This window comes from Cynoglossus semilaevis, chromosome 11, assembly GCF_000523025.1.
Source record: "Cynoglossus semilaevis isolate Cse_v1.0 chromosome 11, Cse_v1.0, whole genome shotgun sequence".
NCBI lineage: Eukaryota > Metazoa > Chordata > Actinopteri > Pleuronectiformes > Cynoglossidae > Cynoglossus > Cynoglossus semilaevis.
This window is the reverse complement of record NC_024317.1, coordinates 3,889,363-3,908,924: the sequence shown is the minus strand read 5'-3', so window position 1 is coordinate 3,908,924 and position 19,562 is coordinate 3,889,363. Positions and strand designations below refer to the sequence as shown.

Genomic DNA, 19,562 nt, shown 5'->3' with positions numbered 1-19,562 from the left:
CCTAGTACATCATTATACAGTACAGCTAAAAGTGACTCCCTAGTGGCCAGGTATGAAGGTGCGGGCGTTGCAGTGTCTTAGACATCTGTCCTTCTTCAAGGGCAATGTTGTTGTTTTTTTTTTTTACTTTTTTGTCGTTGTTCACTTTAACATCTGATCTTTACATGAAAGACCTTCAGGCTTCTGCAGTTTCGTTTCACAAAACATCTAAACAAGTCGCACAGTGAATTCTCTGAGTACGTTGTTTTTCAGCGCTTTATTTACTACACTGCGTATGTGTGTTCTTGTGTACACCTGCAGTGAAAGCAGTTGTTCGTCCATTCATAATTAATGACGTACACTTTCTCCCTTTTGAAAAGTTCATGAAATATTAAGGTGTGTTTCATCAATGTCCTAATACTGATACTGTACATGTACTATGAGCACACATGCACAGGCAGAGCCAGCCCACCTTCACACACACACACACACACACACACACATACAGGATGTTTTCATCTCAATGTTTCTCAAGTGTTTTTTATTTGTACATATTAGTGACACAGGATTCAGGATTAGCTCACGGACTCACAAATGTTTTTTTGTCTGATCGTGTGCAGGATCACTCAAAATTAGATTTTGTAAAAAATTTAAAACACTTTTTTTTTAGTTTGACTTACGCTTCCATTGTTAAGCTGTTGTGACTACACTCGACTCTATTCTCAGCCTAGTGGTGATTGCTGAGAACTGCATCTTGCTTGTAGCGCAGCGGAAGGTTAGCATAAATTTAGGGGAAGGGAGATGATCTCTTTGGTGTGTTTTTAGAGTCAATGAAGCTACTTTTAAAGTTATATTTTGCATTTTTTTTCTTGACTGTTTTTATATGAATATTCCATCATTTGTATTAGTCACAAATAGAAAGAAAACAGGTGTGAAAAACATCCAGCTGCGTCTAATGCGAATAAACATTTGAATTGTTGTGGTGAGCAGTAGAGTACTGGGAAGACAGTTAATGTCTTGACATTTTCTATTTACAACATACAGATTCATACTGTCCACTCCACTGTCCACTCCACTGTCCACTCCACTGTCCACTCCACTGTCCACAGCTGTTCTCTGTAGCAGTGATGGAGGATGAGCTGCACTGGAGATTTTAAGACAAAGGATTTTATTCCTATTCCTATTTTTTTAGCTCCTGTTTTCAGATATTTGTATGTTGTTTTCAGGCGATGTCCGGAGGGATATACCTGCATGAAAGCCGGAAGGAATCCCAACTATGGTTATACCAGCTTCGACAGTTTCGGATGGGCGTTCCTCACCCTTTTCAGACTCATGACCCAGGACTTCTGGGAAAATCTCTACATGCTGGTAAAGAATTTTGTTTTTTTTTATCCATATTATCATTTTAATGAAAAAATGACAATAAGTGACAATGGCTAAATAATCATGAAACATTTTAAGAAATAAATCAAAATTTAAAAACTTTCCAAAGACATCACAGACTTGAACACCTGAACACAACTTAGCAACCGGTAAAAACCAGTCTAGTTCAGTTTGGGTTAAGGTTTATCTGATAGTCAACACTAATGGAAGAGAAATAATAAAAAAAACGTTTTATTGAATGTGTGAATTTTCTTTTTTCTATTTTGTGTCACTCTGACGCTCTGATTTATTTCCTGACAGACTCTGCGTGCTGCAGGGAAGACCTACATGATCTTCTTTGTGCTTGTCATCTTTGTGGGCTCCTTCTACCTGGTGAATCTCATCTTAGCTGTGGTGGCCATGGCTTATGAGGAGCAGAATCAGGCCACCATGGAGGAGGCAGAGCAGAAGGAGGCTGAGTTCAAGGCCATGCTCGAGCAGCTGAAGAGACAACAGGAGGAAACTCAAGTTAATCTTTATTCAAATTCATGAGCACACCCTGGTGTGATTGTTATTATTGTGTTCTTTTACACCTTTGCCTTTACGTCCTCTTAGGCTGCCGCCATGGCCACGTCTGCAGGTACAGTGTCTGAGGCTGCGTTAGAGGATGAAGGAGGGGGGCACCTGTCCCGCAGCTCCTCCGAGGTTTCCAAGCTGAGCTCCAAGAGCGCCAAAGAACGACGAAATCGTAAAAAGAAATGGCGGCAGAAAGAACAGGATAAAGAGAAGGGAGACAGTGAAAAGGTTGTCAAGTCTGAGTCGGACGACGGCAGCAAGAAAAGCACCATTCGTTTCCCTGGAACCCGGCTGGGGAGGAAGACGTCCATCATGAACCAGGTGAAATTGTGTAGAGAACAAAACAAAAAGATTTATGATAGCATAATCTTTAATATTCCAAACAAGACGTTAACAAAGTTCTGTCTATATACCAATCTACGACGCTGCAAGAATGCAAACATTGTCCTATAATTTTCAAGGTTTCTGTTTCCTCCTTTACTGCAGCCATGCATGTGAACTGAGTGAAACTAGTGTTGCTAGGTAGAAAAAACAAATACATTGTCTGATTGGATAACTTGACATCATTGTTCTGTGTCTGTAGTTTTGAATAACAATAATTGTTTATATTATTATAAAGTGTAGAAAGATGACATCTAGAACATCCAGAACATCGAGTCCAAAGTCAAACTACAACAGTGAATCATCAGAACCCTGAATACGTTTCATGTTCTTTCAGTCCATCTGAGAATTCAGTGGAGGTTCTGCACAAAACTGACGTGTGGCTCTGACTCTGCATGTGTCAGATGGCGATCAGTGAGACTTTGTGAAGAGACATCGATTTCCTATTCGATTTCGATTCGATTCGATTTCTTATTCAAAATGCAAGGACATGTGCATTCAGGTTTCTGACTAGTCTTTATTTCTGTATTTTCTTTTTCGTGGTTCTTATTCAAAATGCCCTCACGGTTTGAAGGACATGTGCATTCAGGTTTCTGACTGAGAACAGTTTTTTCCTCTGTCTTAGGTGAAAAGTTTTAAAAGTTGGACTTGAGTTTGTACATTGTTAGAGAAGCATAAACAGTGTCTATTTTAATTTTTTTAAATGATGTTGACGTCGTTAGACAACTGTCTGTTCTGTCTCTCCAGTCGCTGCTGAGCATCCCCGGCTCGCCCTTCATGTCGCGCCACAACAGCCGCAGCAGCATCTTCAGCTTTAAAGGACGTCCTAAAGACATCGGCTCGGAGAACGAGTTCGCTGACGATGAGCACAGTACGGTGGAGGAGAGCGAAGACCGCCGCGGCTCCCTGTTTATCCCTTACCGCCGCAACAGCTACAGTGGCTACAGCCAAGGCTCGTCACGAATCCACCCACTAGCGCCACACCCTGGAGGGAAGAGGAACAGCACGGTGGACTGCAATGGCGTGGTGTCTCTCATCGGCCCCGGGCCCGGCCGACGCCTTCTGCCTGAGGTGAAAATAGATAAGGCAGCCACTGATGACAGTGTAAGGACGTCCGTGGGACACCAATATAGTTTAGGCATGATGGCGGCGGCCCTGGTCTCTGCAACTTCTCCTTTTACAACCTCTTCCCCTTGACCCCAGTTACTCATAAACCCAAACTCAAATACTTATTTTTCCTTCCCCTAAATTCTAGATTCTTCTTCCTCTTATTGCTATTATTTTGTCCGACACTGACGCTGACACATTAACCTTGAGCCTGTAGCCCTTTTTCCTGCCGCTCTTGTTATAACAGCTCAAAAATGCACTAACAAGCTGAAATAGTATCCACAACTCACTGCTCACTCATTGATTAGTCACTAATAATAACGCAATTGGATATCAGCCCATCGATACATAAACATCTGGACTGTAATTTGTTTTAAAACCACTAAACGATTCACAGAAAAAAAAAAAGCAGTCTGACCTAATTCTCAGTTATCGTCGTTGTTCCATCTTCATACACCTTCCTTTTCTAATCTTTTATCCACCTCTCATCCTTTGCTTCTAATCTTTGTCTGATGAAAAAAACAAAAAACAAAAACAACCAAATTATCCCACAACCAAATTTCCTTCATTCTAGATAGCATGGTAGTCCCGCTTTCACCTTTTTATCTAGATGTAGCATGATGTCGCTGCCAATGATGTCTTGACGTTCCCTGTGTCCCCTCCGTGATCTTGACGTGCATGCTGTTGCATGCAATGTAGTCACATGACATGATGAAGGGTTGTAACGGTGCAGCACACAGTGAGGAGTTCAACAGTAACATTCTTATAAATGAAAGCCTTGATATTGTTAGGACTGATTTACCGGCTGTATCAGCCAATCCAAATTCTGCAAAGTGAATTATTTAGGAATTATAAATTCTTATATTAAATATAATAAAAGTCGAAAAGTTCTGAGAAAATTAAATAAAAATTCTTATGTATTATCTATTATCGTCCATATTGTACCCTGTAAATATTTCTTCTTTGTACAACACTGGTGGGTGTCTCTCCCACCACAACCTGCTTCTTTGACTTATCTCAAGACTAAAATTGTGTTCCTTATAAATTTTCTGATATATAAAAAAATATGTTGCCCAAATTTGAATTATTAAGGGCTAAGACAAACCCCTGATTCAGAAAAAAAAAAAATGGCAGAAGAACTGAACCATAAAGCCGAGTCTTCACATGTTTTAGGATGTGAAATCAGATTTTTAATTCTCATCTTGGAACTTTTTGACTAAGCACCATGTGTCTAATGTTGTGGTCTGAATGGAGGCCGTTGTTTTAGAACTTGCAGTTGGTGTGATACGGTACGTGTCACAGGAAATGCTTCAGTGAAGCACTCTGGGTAATGAGGAGCAGTATGTGCCGTTAAAAGTAGTTGGAGAGATAAGGAGTGCACGAGGCTGTCGGCCTCCTGAGGAAACACCGTCGCCTGAGCCGCGTGTTCATCCGTGTGAGACGTCGTCTCTGACTCTCTCATGTCTTTCTCTGAGTACAGACAACCGATGTGGAGATTAAGAAGAAGCACTCCGGCTCTCTCATGGTGTCCGTGGATCAGCTCAACTCCTCCTTCAAAGGGAAGGAACGCGCCAACAGCCAGATGAGCGTCGTCACCAACACGTTGCTCGAGGGTACGCAGCCTCTGACCGTGTCCCGCACAAAAAAACCTCATTTACGATATTCACCTCTAATCATTCACTGAGCCGGTGTCAGGTGTCAGATACAGTCTGAACGAACCCTCGTCTGAATCATCCCCCTCCTCTGGTTTGGTTTTTGAAACTGAAAACTTCCATTTAGAGAAGGACATGATATGGTTCAACGTTTCATTTATGGATTCGATTATTATTGTTGATTATTATTCAGGGAAATAAATGGATTCCAAACAGGCTCACTAGGAAAAAAATGATTTTATATTTTATTTTTATGTAAAACATACGTTAATTTAAGAAATCAGCAGAGCTTTTTTTTTTTTTTTTTTTTTGGATTTTTTTTTTATCCACCATCTTCCACGGCCAACTGACTGCTTGTTACATTCTACATTAGCATTCTGCATTAATATTAATTAATATGATATCGGCCCGATATTAGCAAAATAATGTAATATCTGTAAGAATCCTTATCAGTTTTACTTCCGATCATGAAAATCCGATAATACGATGCATGGGTTTTGACAAATATGCTGAAATCGCTTGTGATGAGATGTTTACTGCAGTTTTGGGGGGAAACAGCTGCATGTATCGGAATCGGAAATTAAGTATTTGGACAATACCGGTATATCGGATATTAGCAAAATGTTAATATTAGACATCCCTAGTTTTAAACTATGGTTTTATCAGGATTTTTTGTTGCACTTCTGTTCAAATCCTGGTTTATTTTGGTTCATTCACATTAGATTAATATTTTTTATCTATCTGTTTTTCTGTGGATTTTTTTAGCCTTTTCTTCAGCTTTTTTTTTAAGCTGATGTCCATGAAAATATGTTTTGTTACTATCATGTGTGTTAGTTGCTCAGAAATTAGACTGTAAAAAGATTCATCTTTTGAACTCCGAAGGGTAACTTTTAGATTGTTTTTGCCCCCCTTTTTTTTCTCTCTTCTTCACTTCTACCTCACAGAGTTGGAGGAGTCTCAGAGGAAGTGTCCTCCATGTTGGTACAAGTTTTCAAACACCTTCCTCATCTGGGAGTGCTTTCCTATGTGGCTGAAGATCAAGCACATAGTCTACCTGATTGTCATGGACCCTTTCGTTGACTTGGCCATTACCATCTGCATCGTCCTCAACACCCTCTTCATGGCCATGGAGCACTACCCCATGACCACCCATTTCGCGGGGGTTCTGTCTGTGGGCAACTTGGTAAGAAGCAGAACTTTATTCTTCTTCTCAATTACCTTGTTACTTTTTCAGGCCCTAAAACAGGCATGGGCAAACTAAGGCCTGGGGCCCTGATGCGGCCCGTTCGGCTTTTTAATCCGGCCCACCAAACTCTATGTAATTATATAATTTATTTACATTATCGTTATACTTTTGCCTTTTCCCTGCAATACCCACGTTGTATATACCCACACACTGCTCCCCGGGCGCTTAAGGCTGCCCCCTGCTGACTTTGGTGATGAGTAAAATGCAAGTAATTCACTATCACTAAGTGGGAGTTCTCAGTAACGGAGCACGTGTAGTACCAACAACTCTGCTGGCTGAGATTTTTCAATGAATTTCTGTTTTTATTTTGTTTTGAAAATGTGACGACTGAACGTCCGGTCTCTAACTGAACTTCTGTTCAGGTTGAACCCTGTCTTCATCTGCACCTGGACGGCTTCGTCCACTCCTTCTATATGGTCTTACCTACGTAACCTCAAACCACTACATCAGGCCCTGGGTTTGATATGGGCACTTAAGAACGCACACATGCACAGAGTACATAGGGCCGTGATGGGCTCTCATTAAATATTTAGCTCCATTTTAAAGCAGCCAGTCAGCCTGCTCCTCAAACTTTGATCGCCCTCACTCAGGTCTCTCTCCTGCTTCCGTTGAATCTCGCTTACCTCGACTACACTCGACTTACACACACACACACACACAAACACAGCAGCAGTCGTTGCACTTACTGACCGGTCCGTGACAGGTGCGGAGAACGTTCCGGATGTGCCGGGATGAGGCAGCAGTACAGCCAGAGCGGCCGTGCTAGGCCACCTCAGCTGTCATAAATTCCTGTAACACAGCTGTCTAATGCTGGTAAAATTGGCACGGTGTCCAAACTTAGTCAGGTAAATGAAATCACAGTGACTGGCACCGAGTGGGGAGTAAATCAGAGCTCTAAGTTGGAGGAAACGCCGTGGTGTGACGATGGTGCAGTATGAATCACTGGTTGTTCTCTGCAGCACTGCTTCATCTCTTTATTAGCTCTTGGGTGGATGTTACTCCACGCAGCTCCGTGCACCTCTGCCCGACGACATGACTTACCAATTAAATGCGAGCGGTCTGCTTCAAAATAATGTAACTTTTTTTTTTTGATGTACATTTTTAACCTTTAGTGCTAATTATGTAAATACTTACGTCATGTTCCACATGGAATCAAACCCTGTCCCAAACATTCAACCTTTAAGTCCTTTAAAGGTGCAACTGTCTTTTTTTTAACTAACATAGCCTCAACTCTTACGGGTTATTTAAACCCTCGTCCTTGACTGCAGGCCGTACTGTAGCCCTTATGGTCTGGTCAATCAGTTAGGTGTGCCGGTGTATCACTGACAGCCGCTAGAGGGCACTCTAGGCTTGTGTACAAGTGTCTGCTACTACTGTACCACTGAAAATTTACATGTTCGTTATTTTCACACTAACTGCCGCTAGAGGGCACTGGTGCGACCTACACTCCGGAGCGACTTATAGTCTGGAAAATACGGTTTATAACGACAAACATTTAGCAAGAAAAGAGAACACACAGACAGTAACTTATTCAAATGTGATTGAAAGGTTATTTATTTATTATTTTTATTTATTTTTCCTGTTTCCTCTTGTTTTTAATTGGCGTCTTTTTTTTGTTGTTGTTGTTGATTCACAGGTTTTCACAGGGATCTTCGCTGGTGAGATGTTTGCCAAGCTGATTGCCATGGATCCGTATTACTACTTTCAAGAAGGCTGGAACTGCTTTGATGGCTTCATCGTGACACTCAGTTTAGTTGAGCTGGGATTGGCTGATGTGGAAGGTCTGTCTGTGCTCAGATCATTCCGATTGGTAAGTGGTAGAGCATGGACATAGTAACGTCATGGACTGATTTATTGATCTATTTAACATATGAAAGATAAAGTTACTGCTGGGAAAAAAGCATTTATTTTTTTATTTTGTTTCCTCTCTCAGTTGAGGGTCTTCAAACTGGCCAAGTCCTGGCCTACACTCAACATGCTGATCAAGATCATTGGTAACTCCGTGGGCGCTCTGGGTAACCTGACCCTGGTGTTGGCCATCATCGTCTTCATCTTCGCCGTGGTGGGCATGCAGCTGTTTGGAAAGAGCTACAAGGACTGCGTGTGTAAGATCGCGCCGACCTGTGATCTGCCTCGCTGGCACATGAACGACTTCTTCCACTCCTTCCTGATCGTCTTCAGAGTTCTGTGTGGAGAATGGATCGAGACGATGTGGGACTGCATGGAGGTGGCGGGACAGAGCATGTGTCTCATCGTCTTCATGATGGTCATGGTCATTGGAAACCTGGTGGTAAGAGGGAGAATGAGGATTAGATGGTGTAAACGAAAGTGAATCACAGTTGACTGCCATCTACTGTTCATTAATGGTTGTTTCAGCGTGCGTTTGTTTGTTTTTTCCTCAGGTGCTCAACCTGTTTCTTGCCTTGTTACTGAGCTCCTTCAGCGCAGACAACCTGGCTGCCACCGATGACGACGGCGAGCCCAACAACCTGCAGCTCGCCGTCAACCGCATTAAGATAGGCATCGCTTGGTTTAAGGCCAACTCCCGGGGCATCATGGCCACAGTGCTGCGGAAGGTTGTGAATAATCATGTGTCGGCTACTCAACGTTGTGTTTGCCGATTGTTTTTTTCCGTTCTCTAACAATTTCATCCGTACATTTGTGTGACCCGCAGCCCATAGAGGACGAACAGAAGCCTCTGGACGAAATGTACGAGAAGAAGCTCAACTGCATCGCCAACCACACTGTGGACATCAACCGTGAACTGGACTACGCTAAAAATGGCAACGGCACCACCAGTGGTATTGGAAGCAGCGTGGGGAAGTACATGATTGATGAAGACTACATGTCCTTCATCCACAACCCCAACCTCACCGTCTGTGTTCCCATCGCTGTCGGGGAGTCGGACTTTGAAAATCTGAATACGGAGGACTTCAGCAGCGAATCAGACGTGGAGAACAGCAAAGATGTGAGTAGAGGAGGGGTCTGCTACAGACGTTACTGCATAGAGAAGTGTTATGTAACAGGTCAGGCCTAAAGGTCATATTGTTTAATATGTTAAACTATGAAGCAAGATTATTTTGAAGATTACTATTATATTCCGAAGACATTTAGACTTTTTTTTTTAAAGAAAATTCCACCGATTTTTTTTTTTTACACTTTCCTGCAGTGCTGATCTGAGGGTATTTCAATACTTAAATTGGTCCTTGTTTGAAGCACAGTCTTTTTTATGTGATCATTTTAGACGATGAAAAGCTTTAGGTTGATCAAGTTGTCTTTAACAGATATTATATATATATTTAACAGACATTATTCAGCCCTGGTCAACAAAAAGCCAGTCCTTTCAGTCTGAGACGGAGACAAATATCAAACGGTGTCCAGTGTCAAACTGTGGCTGAGCTGTGTAAAAGAAAAACAAAAACAAATGCAGATTCACCACACGCAAGTTTCTGTGGGAAAGAGGTGCTAGTGTCTACAGCTAACGCTAAATGTGGGAGAAAGGTAAAAGCAGACGCGGACTCTTGTATAAAAGTCTCCTGCAGGAGGGGGGGGGGGGGGGAGAGCGGGTCACCTTGACCTGGTTACCAGAAGAAAGAAAGGAGAAAATGCAGCAACAGCTTCACTACTGTACCTGCACCGTCTTCATACTCTACTGCCCCCCCCCCCACACCTCCTCCCAACGACAGAACGCACATCCCTGTACCCTGCATCCACAGCCTACCACAGGGCACACTGACACAGACAGAGCTGCTGACGAGCCAATCACAACAGGCACAGACTCTCCTGCTCGTTCTGGGCGGAGGAAGAGGAAGAAGAAGAAGAAGAAGAAGAAGAGAGAGTGTGTGTGAATGCAGGCCTTTGCTGACGACTGAAATTTACAAAGTGCAGTATCATTCTCTAGTGAATTGAATTGGCTGAGTGTGTGTGTGTGTGTGTGTGTGTACGTACGTAATTACAATAAGAATGCTGTTTTTGCTGGGGTTTCACTTGTCTGCTCCGCTTCACCTTGACCCGTTGTGAGGATGTAACATGATTTATTGGTGGTGTTGGCCTTAAGACAAGCCGTGTCTTTCAGGGCGTACTGTGAGATGCTGCTGTAGTAGTAGTAGTAGTAGTAGTAGTGGTAGTAGTAGTAGTAGTAGTAGTGGTAGTGGTAGTAGTAGTAGTGGTAGAAAAACTCATCTAAAACAATGAAGTTATTTTTTTTAATGTATTATTAATAATAAATTCCCTAATGAAGTGTTTGTATCAATACCACACGTCGGTGTAAAATCATCACAACACCAGTTGTGTTTAATGCCTTTGGTTTTTGCAGCTAATATTAAGTCTGCAGAATAAGCCGTCGTCAAGGAGAAATTAGGTGCAGTACATGGCTGCAACATACTGTACCTTCAGCAATAAATCATGTCAGGCATATAAACCCAGAGGGGCGTCAGTTTAACGGCTGCACTACTTTTCCGCGCTGCATTTCTGGGCTTCACGGCATCTTATGAGTCGGCCGTTGTTCTCAACTGTTGTCTTTGCTGCTCCCATTTGTCTCAGATGGATGACACCAGTTCATCTGAGGGAAGCACGATTGACATCAAGCCTGATATGGAGGAGGTGGCGGTGGTGGAGGTGGTGGAGGAGTACCTGGACCCAGAACCCTGCTGGACCGACGGTACGATGGGTTTACTGGACAATTACTCTGTAAAATAAAAAGGAGTATTTTGTACGTTGTAATTATCAGTCTGATTAAAGGGTCTTTTTCACCGTTGGTCCTACAGAATGTGTGGCTAAATACAAGTGCTGTGATGTTCCCATCACTCATGGCTGGGGCAAACACTGGTGGTTCCTGAGGAAGACGTGCTACCTGATCGTGGAACACAACTGGTTTGAAACCCTCATCATCTTTATGATCCTGCTCAGCAGTGGAGCTCTGGTGAGGACGTTGTTTACACTATTTATATGTACATATGTATAATAATAAATATCATTAGTTTAGAAATTATACCAAATAATTAAACATGAAGAATAAGAGGCAGATGAAATTATACCAAAGAATTAAACATGAAGAATAAGAGGCAGATATTTTTTAAAAAAAGCTCTTGAAGACCCCACTGTTCAGAGACTCCCTCCTGGCCTAGTTAAGAATCACACCTTCCTAACCAGCGGTTCCCTTTTCAAGAGTTCCTCTTCGATTGTTAATCCTCCACTTACGTAAATGTGGCTCAAACTATGGCTTAACTTGACATGACATGATCACATCTAAACATCAAATTCTATCACAAAAATCTAAAAAAAAAAATACGGATGAATGGATGAAAATGGATGGATGGATGGATGGATCATCATTGTAAAATAATATAATAAGCTCCATGACTGTTCATCATTATACAGAATGACTAATACTAATCGCAGGATCACGTCGCGGACCCTAAATCCCAGAAGTAGAGCAGGTGTACCTGGGGTTTGAAATCAAACATTGGTGATTATAGAAGGAGGTTAGAATTTAAAGTATCAAAAAAAAAAAAGAGAATAGAACAAATGAGAAAAACTCTTCATTGTCATTACAAAACACAGCAGTACAGCGCAATGAAATTAGGTTAGCAGCAGTGGTGCAGACTCCCAGAGGTAACATGAATGAATGTCCGACTGGCAAGTACCTTATCCAACTGTTAACTCTTACAAATCCATGTGGTGTTTGTTGTTGGACAGTGGACATGCAGGGTCGTCTCCTGCTGTCCTTCTGCAGCTGATTCTCTTTAATGGACACTAAAGTGCTGTGATGCACTGACTTTTTAAACGGTCAGAATCCAGCTTAGCTTTGCAGCTTTCTGGTGGAGGAAGGCCAGTGGCTTCTTCAGTTAAATTCCTCTGGAAAATTCTTTTAACACTAATGTCCTGAGGAAGGGATGGGGGCAGTAATGGGAAGAAGGAAGGCTGGGATTTTCACTCATCGTATAGATGTTTCACTGAGTAAAGAGGCGAATATATATATATATAAAGTATATGTGAATGTATGTGGATATGTCAGAAAACAGACATGAAATGAAATATCTGTGTTTCGTGCTGCTGCGATTTCCTCCAGGCCTTTGAGGACGTGTACATTGAACAGAGGAAGACGGTGAAAATCATTCTGGAGTACGCTGATCGGGTTTTCACCTACATCTTCATCCTGGAGATGCTGCTGAAGTGGGTGGCCTACGGCTTCGTCAAGTACTTCACTAATGCCTGGTGTTGGTTGGACTTCTTCATTGTGGATGTAAGTACACGCGCTGTTCACCTGTGACGTGTGTGTGTGTGATGTTCAGTATGCACTCAAAGAATTCAAGAAATGCTGAAAAACGTTGTTGGAAAAAAGATCCTTGGGCACAACATTAAACATTATGAAAAAGTTAAAATGCAGATATAATATGTGAAAAGATAAGGCATATTTTTGTGTTTTATTTTTGGAATAACTTATACACTGTGTTTGTTCCCTCCTCTGGATCTGACTCTGTCAAAAAAATAATTAATAATTCACATATCAACCCTTTTACTTATTGGAATTTCAAAAAAACATAGTTGATGTCCAACGTATAGCACTGATCAAACCTCAGAGGCCCAGTTAATAAGTCATCTTCCTCTGTTAGCCTCATGGCTAATGGCAGAAAAAATAGTAATGATTTTAGGCCATGAAAACTCGACACAAGTTAGAAATAATGGTAACTCATTTTCAGCGATGAGATGCGATTTTATTTGAAAAATACAGATCATTTTTCTATTTTAAAGAACTAAAAATAGGCGAGTGAGTCTATTAACGGCTTGGAGAAGTTGAGTCAGTAGCTGCACTTTCTAACAGACATGACTGTCAGTGCTGGGATAGGATTTTTTTTTGCATCATCAGAATTTCATCCGTGCCGTTTCTGCAGCCTCTGATGAAGAACCACATTAGAATGTCCAGGGATTTCAGATGCATGTGACTTGTTTTCTACTCGGTTGCCAGAATCTGCTGCAGTGGTTTGGGACCATAACGGTGCTGCAGCCCTGTATGCTACTGCTCAGAAATGTGTGTCTCAGCGTTGTAAATGTGGCACAGGGTTTTAGAAAAACATCAAGAAAAAGCCAGAATCCGACATGATTTTTTTTTTCTGCAATAAATTCAAGCATCTCTCTCAACAACACAAGGATCCTTAAAAAGAAAACAACATTTTGAAAACACGGTGAATACATAATGTTGAAAGGAATGATGTCATTATGGCGCGATGGTTTCCCTCAAAGTTTATTCTTGTATTGCGTATTTTTCGCTCTATCACAGGTTTCTGTGGTTTATAAAATGTTTTGTTGGAAATTTTTTATTCATTTTTATTAATTTAAATTATGGTATTTTTATTATTTTCATGATAAAATAAGCATTTTCTATTCTAAGAAAAAAAACACTTTACACATTTTGTAACACGTACATACAGAGTAATAAAAAAAATCAAAAAACATTTTGTAACACGTACATACAGAGTATTGCAAGAAATAACCTTTATGTACGGGTAAACATTTGTAATTTTTTTATTGATTTATTTTTTTGCCATATTTCACGCCCTACGACGTACGGGTAAACAAGATTTGTAATTTTTTTATTTATTTATTTATTTGCCATATTTTACGCCCTACGATGCCCCCTAAAGGGTTAATATATACATTTTTTCACATATCATGGAATCATTAATAAAGGAAAAAATATAAAGACTTTACCTTATCTTCAAATTCATCATCGTAGAGTCGGTGGATTTGAGTCAGTGCTGTTCAGTTGATGGTTGTTCTAAAACCCTCGGTGTCATTTTCAGCTCCATTAGTCTGTCTACAGGCGGTGGGTGAGTGGCCCGTCTGACACTCGTTGGGGCTCTCACCTGAAGTTGAACTCCAACAAATGCATGCTGGGTGTTGAGATGGAATGTGATTGTTCTCCTTTGTAAAACAAATTCATGTTTCGTCCTTTTTGACTTTCACACCAGCCTCTGACACTGACTGTTGTCTGACTGACTGACTGATTGTTGTCTAACTGACTGATTGTTGTCTCTCTCACAGCAGGTGCATCTAACTGTGTCTCTCTTTAAGTTACTAGAGACCTTGTGCTGCAGTTGAGCGTGGCCGAGGGCTCGGTGTGTAAGGGTCCAGGGTAAGGTTTGTGTTGCTGTGTTGGGACTCCTACTTTCACAGGTTACTCTCTCTCTCTTCTAACCCTTAAAAAGTTGTCCTCGACCTCTCCGCTCTCTCGGAGTAACAGTGTGCTCTCTGTACTGTTCTGTAGTGTGTACTGTGTGTATATGAGCGTGTCATGTTGATTTAGTGTTTGTGACTACATCTTTCCTCTGATTTTTTCCCTTTGTTTGACTCTTTATCTTCTCTCCCTCTCACTGTGTCAACCACAAGTTTCTTTCCAGGTGTGCTCACTCTGCTGTAAAGCTGGTTGTGGCACTAGACCGGCTTGCCAAACTAAAACAAACACACTAGAAAATTTCAAAAAGGAAAACTCACGTACACTGACTCTAGCGACCCCTGTTGGAGCTCACATTCTGCGTGCGTCCATTAACAGAGGGGAAACTTCATATGTATCAGTATACATGTATATGTGTTTCTATAACCACTCAGCAATCCTGACACTTTATATATATATATATTCATATATAGGGTTCATCCTTCTCTCTAAATCCCCTCTAACTGTGTGGGTCCTCTCTTCCTTTGCTTCTGTCTTTCCTCTCCTTCTGTCCCTATCTGTGTAGGTGTCTATAGTCAGCCTTATAGCTAATGCATTGGGCTTCTCCGATCTAGGCCCGATTAAATCACTCAGAACACTGAGGGCCTTGAGACCCCTCAGGGCCCTGTCACGGTTTGAAGGGATGAGGGTAAGACCAAAGACACCAGGCAGCTGGTCTTTCTGCATGCTGATTAATTAAAAACACCAACGCATGCTAGAGATGGCAATACAAAAAAAAAAAAAAAAATCTGTAAATATCCTCCTGGGATGCGGGGTTACTTTTCTTTTTTTTTTTCTTCTTCAAGCAAACCCCTTTTTATGAAAATTTCGCTTTTTGCATGGAAGCAGAAATCATCTCAGATGTTGGTTAGTGCATCTGTTTTGATTAATCATAATTCATTTCACATGTTATAAATGTAGTGCTTTACTGAAGTAACAGAAATTGTCATGAAAGAGTTCTTAATTTATCTAATATAAATTAAAAATAAAAGAAGGTAAAAGAAAAGAAAATCTCTTTCTGTCCGTATGAGAGACGTGAATCTGAACGAGATGCCATACCATAATACTGTAAGAGGACAACAAGAGGTTGATAGAAATGATCACACACAGCATGTTTGTTTACCTCCCAGTCTCAGTGTAAAGCAGACGAGACGTGCGTCAGTGAATTGGTAGAACGACGCGGCCGAGCACTGAGTTGATTCAACCGGGGGGGCGGGGGTGCAAACTTGAAGCGGCACTGAGCACAGCACCCTTGGTGCTACTTTGTCATTGGAGCAAACACGCTAACAGCGTGTGAACGAAGGCACGGCTATAAAATAAGAAAATAAGATTAAGACTGTGTCCTATTTATTTATTTTATTTTATTAAGTTTAATGTCTTGTTTATTTTAATTGGTAGCGGCTAAAACAAAAAAAGTCAGGGGTGTCAAACATAAGACCCGCGGGCCAAAAACGGCTCAGTAGGGGGTTCAATGAGGCCCACTTAATGAATTTTAAAAAGTAAAAAAAAAAAAAGCACAAACACTTGTTTTGTTAAATTATATTTCATTTAACAAAATGAGTGTCCAAATTATTGCATGAAAACTAAGGGGGAAAATATGGATTTGTTGTCATTTCTAAGTCATTATGTAATGATTTGACTGGTCCGGCCCACTTGACTGGATAATCAGGCTGTATGTGGCCCCCGAACCAAAATGAGTTTGACAGTCCTGGTCTCAGTCACGATCCAAAGTTAAATCATTTGAACTGGTCTTACGGTGGTTCTGGTGCCGACTCCAACCCCAGAGCAGCTCAGTACTCAGTCCTGCCCAGAATAAGTCGAGTTCTAACTGTCTTAAGTGTGATTGTTTTGATCAACCTCTGGGTCGTGTTCTGTCGATGTCCAGGCTTGGCATTTTCAAAGCGCTGATTTAGCCACGGTCCCTGTTATTTGACCTGAACACAGTTTGGCTTTGGCATTGTCACACTGGAAGACCAACAAACTTCTGGTTGCATACTCTCCCTCCCTCGCCATCCTTGCTTAACGGTCCTCAGTGAATTCCATTATCATGATGATCATTTTTGCAGTTTTTTTATACGCACTTTGTATCCAAGTATTTGACGAAAAGCTTTCGCAGTTGTCTTGTGGTTTGCCTGTGTAGTACAGAGTTAGTTCGTTTGGCTTCTTTTAATCCAAGTGTGTTTTTGTAAATGCACATTCAAACAAGGCCCTTCATTTTCCAACAAAACAACAACGATGATGATGAATTAGTGAATTATGAACTTACTGCACAGTAGGCACCACAGTTTTAAACCCAAACGAAAAAAAAGTGCAGGATTTCGTTATAAAACACAATCACAGAATTACAGTCTTCAAAACGTTTAACACCAGTTGGATTCAGACACTTGTCTGAGACAATAGTTTGAGATCAATTTCTAAATGTTTGTAATCTATTTATGTCACTCTGAGTCTTTATTATACAGGCAAAGAAGGGATTTTAGACATTTAAGACCAGTTTAGAGACGTCAGCTGGGACAGAGACACGGTGAGACCGTCAGGGTCACCAGCCGGTCCCTAAATGGGATCAAGTGGTTGAAGATGAAGCAAACATTTATATTAGCAGTAGCACAACTAGTACGTTAAAATGGAGGGAAGAATGTGCATTTTTATGTGGTGTTGCTCTTCTCCGTTGTGAACGCGCGGTTGCCGAGTTACACCCTGTGGTTTCCTCACCCTTCTCTCAGGTTGTGGTGAACGCCCTGGTGGGTGCTATCCCCTCCATCATGAACGTGCTGCTGGTCTGTCTCATCTTCTGGCTCATCTTCAGCATCATGGGAGTCAATCTGTTTGCGGGAAAGTATTACTACTGTTTCAACGAGACGGCCGAGGAGTACTTCCCCATCGACGTGGTCAACAACAAAACGCAGTGTTTCGATCTCATCAATAGAAACGTCTCTGGCGTCAGGTGGAAAAATGTCAAGATCAACTTTGACAATGTGGGCGCTGGATACCTGGCACTGCTGCAAGTGGTAAGACGTGTACTCACCTGGCTCCTCATTGGTCATTATCTCACGTTTGAGTAGTTGACCGACGCAAATATTTTTTCTCACGTTTAACAGGCAACATTCAAAGGCTGGATGGACATTATGTACGCGGCCATCGATTCCAGAAAGGTACACAGGTTTCTACACTGTTGAGCTCAGACACCTTCAGGTATTGTCGTGTTTCAGACCGTTTTTGTTTTCCTTCAAACTCCGTGCAGTTGGAGGACCAGCCCTCCTACGAAGACAACTTATATATGTACATTTACTTTGTCATCTTCATCATCTTCGGCTCCTTCTTCACACTGAACCTCTTCATTGGTGTCATCATTGACAACTTCAACCAGCAGAAGAAAAAGATAAGATTTCCTCATTCAGTCTCCTAGACAAAATGCTGTTTTGAGTAGACGTTTTATTTGAATTAAATGGACTCTCATTTAAAGCTGTAGCGATTTATTGGTCTTTTCCAAAGCTGAACAGACTGAATTTAGTTATCTGATATAAGCTAAACCACAGGTGTCAAACTCCATGTTTTACCACTTTGTTTTCATGCAAAGAAGTACAGAAGTATATTAGATATTTATTATTATTATTATTCGTTCACATTTAATGGAAGTAATACTAATTTTACAAAAAAACATCTTGAATATTAAGTGTTTGTGTATTTTTTATTTTTTTATTATCAAAAATTAATCCAAAAGGCCAGATTGAACACCCTACCGGGCTGGTTTTGGCCCGCGGGCTGTATGTTTGACACCCTTAAGCTAATCTTCCTAATGTTGCACATTTTATTGGGCGACCGCGTCCAATCAATAAGTCAATGAACAACTAAAATAAATGCAAATACCTCCATGGTACTGCGTTCGCAAATTGTAACCAAATACTTTTTTTTCGCCTATACTTTGGAGGTCAAGACATCTTCATGACGGAGGAGCAGAAAAAATACTACAATGCTATGAAGAAACTGGGGTCAAAGAAACCTCAAAAACCAATACCAAGGCCTCAGGTGCCTGTTTTTCTTTCTATATATATTTTTATAATTTAAATATTATTATTTTTTATACTCTCTTTAAGAAAATGTAACTTATACACAAACCAATAATAACACATTTCCTGCTCTTTTTGCTTCCCTTCTTCTACCAGAACAAAATCCAGGGCATGGTGTTTGACTTTGTGACGCAGCAGGTGTTTGACATCTCCATCATGATGCTGATCTGCCTCAACATGGTCACCATGATGGTGGAGACCGATGACCAGTCGGACGAAACGGAGTATGTGCTTTACTGGGTCAACTTCATCTTCATCGTCGTCTTCACCGGCGAGTTTTTACTGAAGCTCTTTGCGCTGCGTCATTACTACTTCACCAACGGCTGGAACATCTTTGACGTGGTTGTGGTTATCCTTTCAATTGTGGGCAAGTATTCACCAGTTCATTGATCCATGGGGAAATGTACGACGCAGAAATACTTTGAAACTGGTTGTGGAAGAAAAAAATGTGTGAGAAAAATGTGTTAGTTATTGATTTATTAGCAGTGTATTGAAACAAATAATTGAAACAAAACTCTATGGTTTTATTGTTTAGAATATCCTAAAATGCACTAATCCAGCAGGGATTTCTTGTGTGTGAGTCCAGTCTGAAACTGAAAATTTAAAATACTCAATTAAAGTCATAAACAGGAATGAAAAAAAAAAACTCTGCTAAAAAGAAGCCAAACACATCATTCAGTCAGATGAGGTTTAGTCCACCTTTGGAGATGAAAGGGAGAGACGTAAAACCCAAAGAACACCGTCCTCACAATGTAACACAAAGGTAGGATTGCGAGCAGATTTTTTTTATAGCATCATGCTAGCTCGTTCAGATGATGTAGTACTTAATAATGTACTTAATTCTTTTAGATTCTGTCTGTTGAAATATTTTTTGCAAAAGATCTATTTGTTTGTTTTTTCTACATGACGTTCGTTTTGACCTCTTTTACCTCAGGCATGTTTCTGGCCGACCTGATCGAGAAGTACTTTGTGTCACCGAC

At 41.0% G+C, this 19,562-nt stretch overlaps 1 protein-coding gene across 7 annotated transcripts in view; it reads left to right on the top strand.

Moving 5' to 3' along the window:
• scn8ab (sodium channel, voltage gated, type VIII, alpha subunit b) overlaps nt 1–19,562 on the top strand; it is a 45,988-nt gene that overhangs the window by 22,240 nt on the left and 4,186 nt on the right. For 4 of the 7 annotated variants that reach the window (XM_008320028.3, XM_025060010.1, XM_025060013.1 and 1 more), the window contains 20 exons: nt 1,206–1,347; nt 1,663–1,869; nt 1,957–2,238; nt 3,046–3,402; nt 4,886–5,018; nt 6,002–6,240; nt 7,940–8,113; nt 8,237–8,593; nt 8,706–8,879; nt 8,978–9,271; nt 10,846–10,963; nt 11,070–11,224; nt 12,374–12,547; nt 15,042–15,164; nt 17,239–17,523; nt 17,614–17,667; nt 17,757–17,894; nt 18,437–18,541; nt 18,679–18,949; nt 19,517–19,562. The exon at nt 19,517–19,562 is cut by the window's right edge. In XM_008320028.3, the coding sequence (XP_008318250.1) occupies nt 1,206–1,347; nt 1,663–1,869; nt 1,957–2,238; nt 3,046–3,402; nt 4,886–5,018; nt 6,002–6,240; nt 7,940–8,113; nt 8,237–8,593; nt 8,706–8,879; nt 8,978–9,271; nt 10,846–10,963; nt 11,070–11,224; nt 12,374–12,547; nt 15,042–15,164; nt 17,239–17,523; nt 17,614–17,667; nt 17,757–17,894; nt 18,437–18,541; nt 18,679–18,949; nt 19,517–19,562 (3,828 nt within the window). The remainder of the gene's footprint in view (nt 1–1,205; nt 1,348–1,662; nt 1,870–1,956; nt 2,239–3,045; nt 3,403–4,885; nt 5,019–6,001; nt 6,241–7,939; nt 8,114–8,236; nt 8,594–8,705; nt 8,880–8,977; nt 9,272–10,845; nt 10,964–11,069; nt 11,225–12,373; nt 12,548–15,041; nt 15,165–17,238; nt 17,524–17,613; nt 17,668–17,756; nt 17,895–18,436; nt 18,542–18,678; nt 18,950–19,516) is intronic. The other 3 variants (XM_025060011.1, XM_025060012.1, XM_017036552.2) reach the window with 3 other exon arrangements.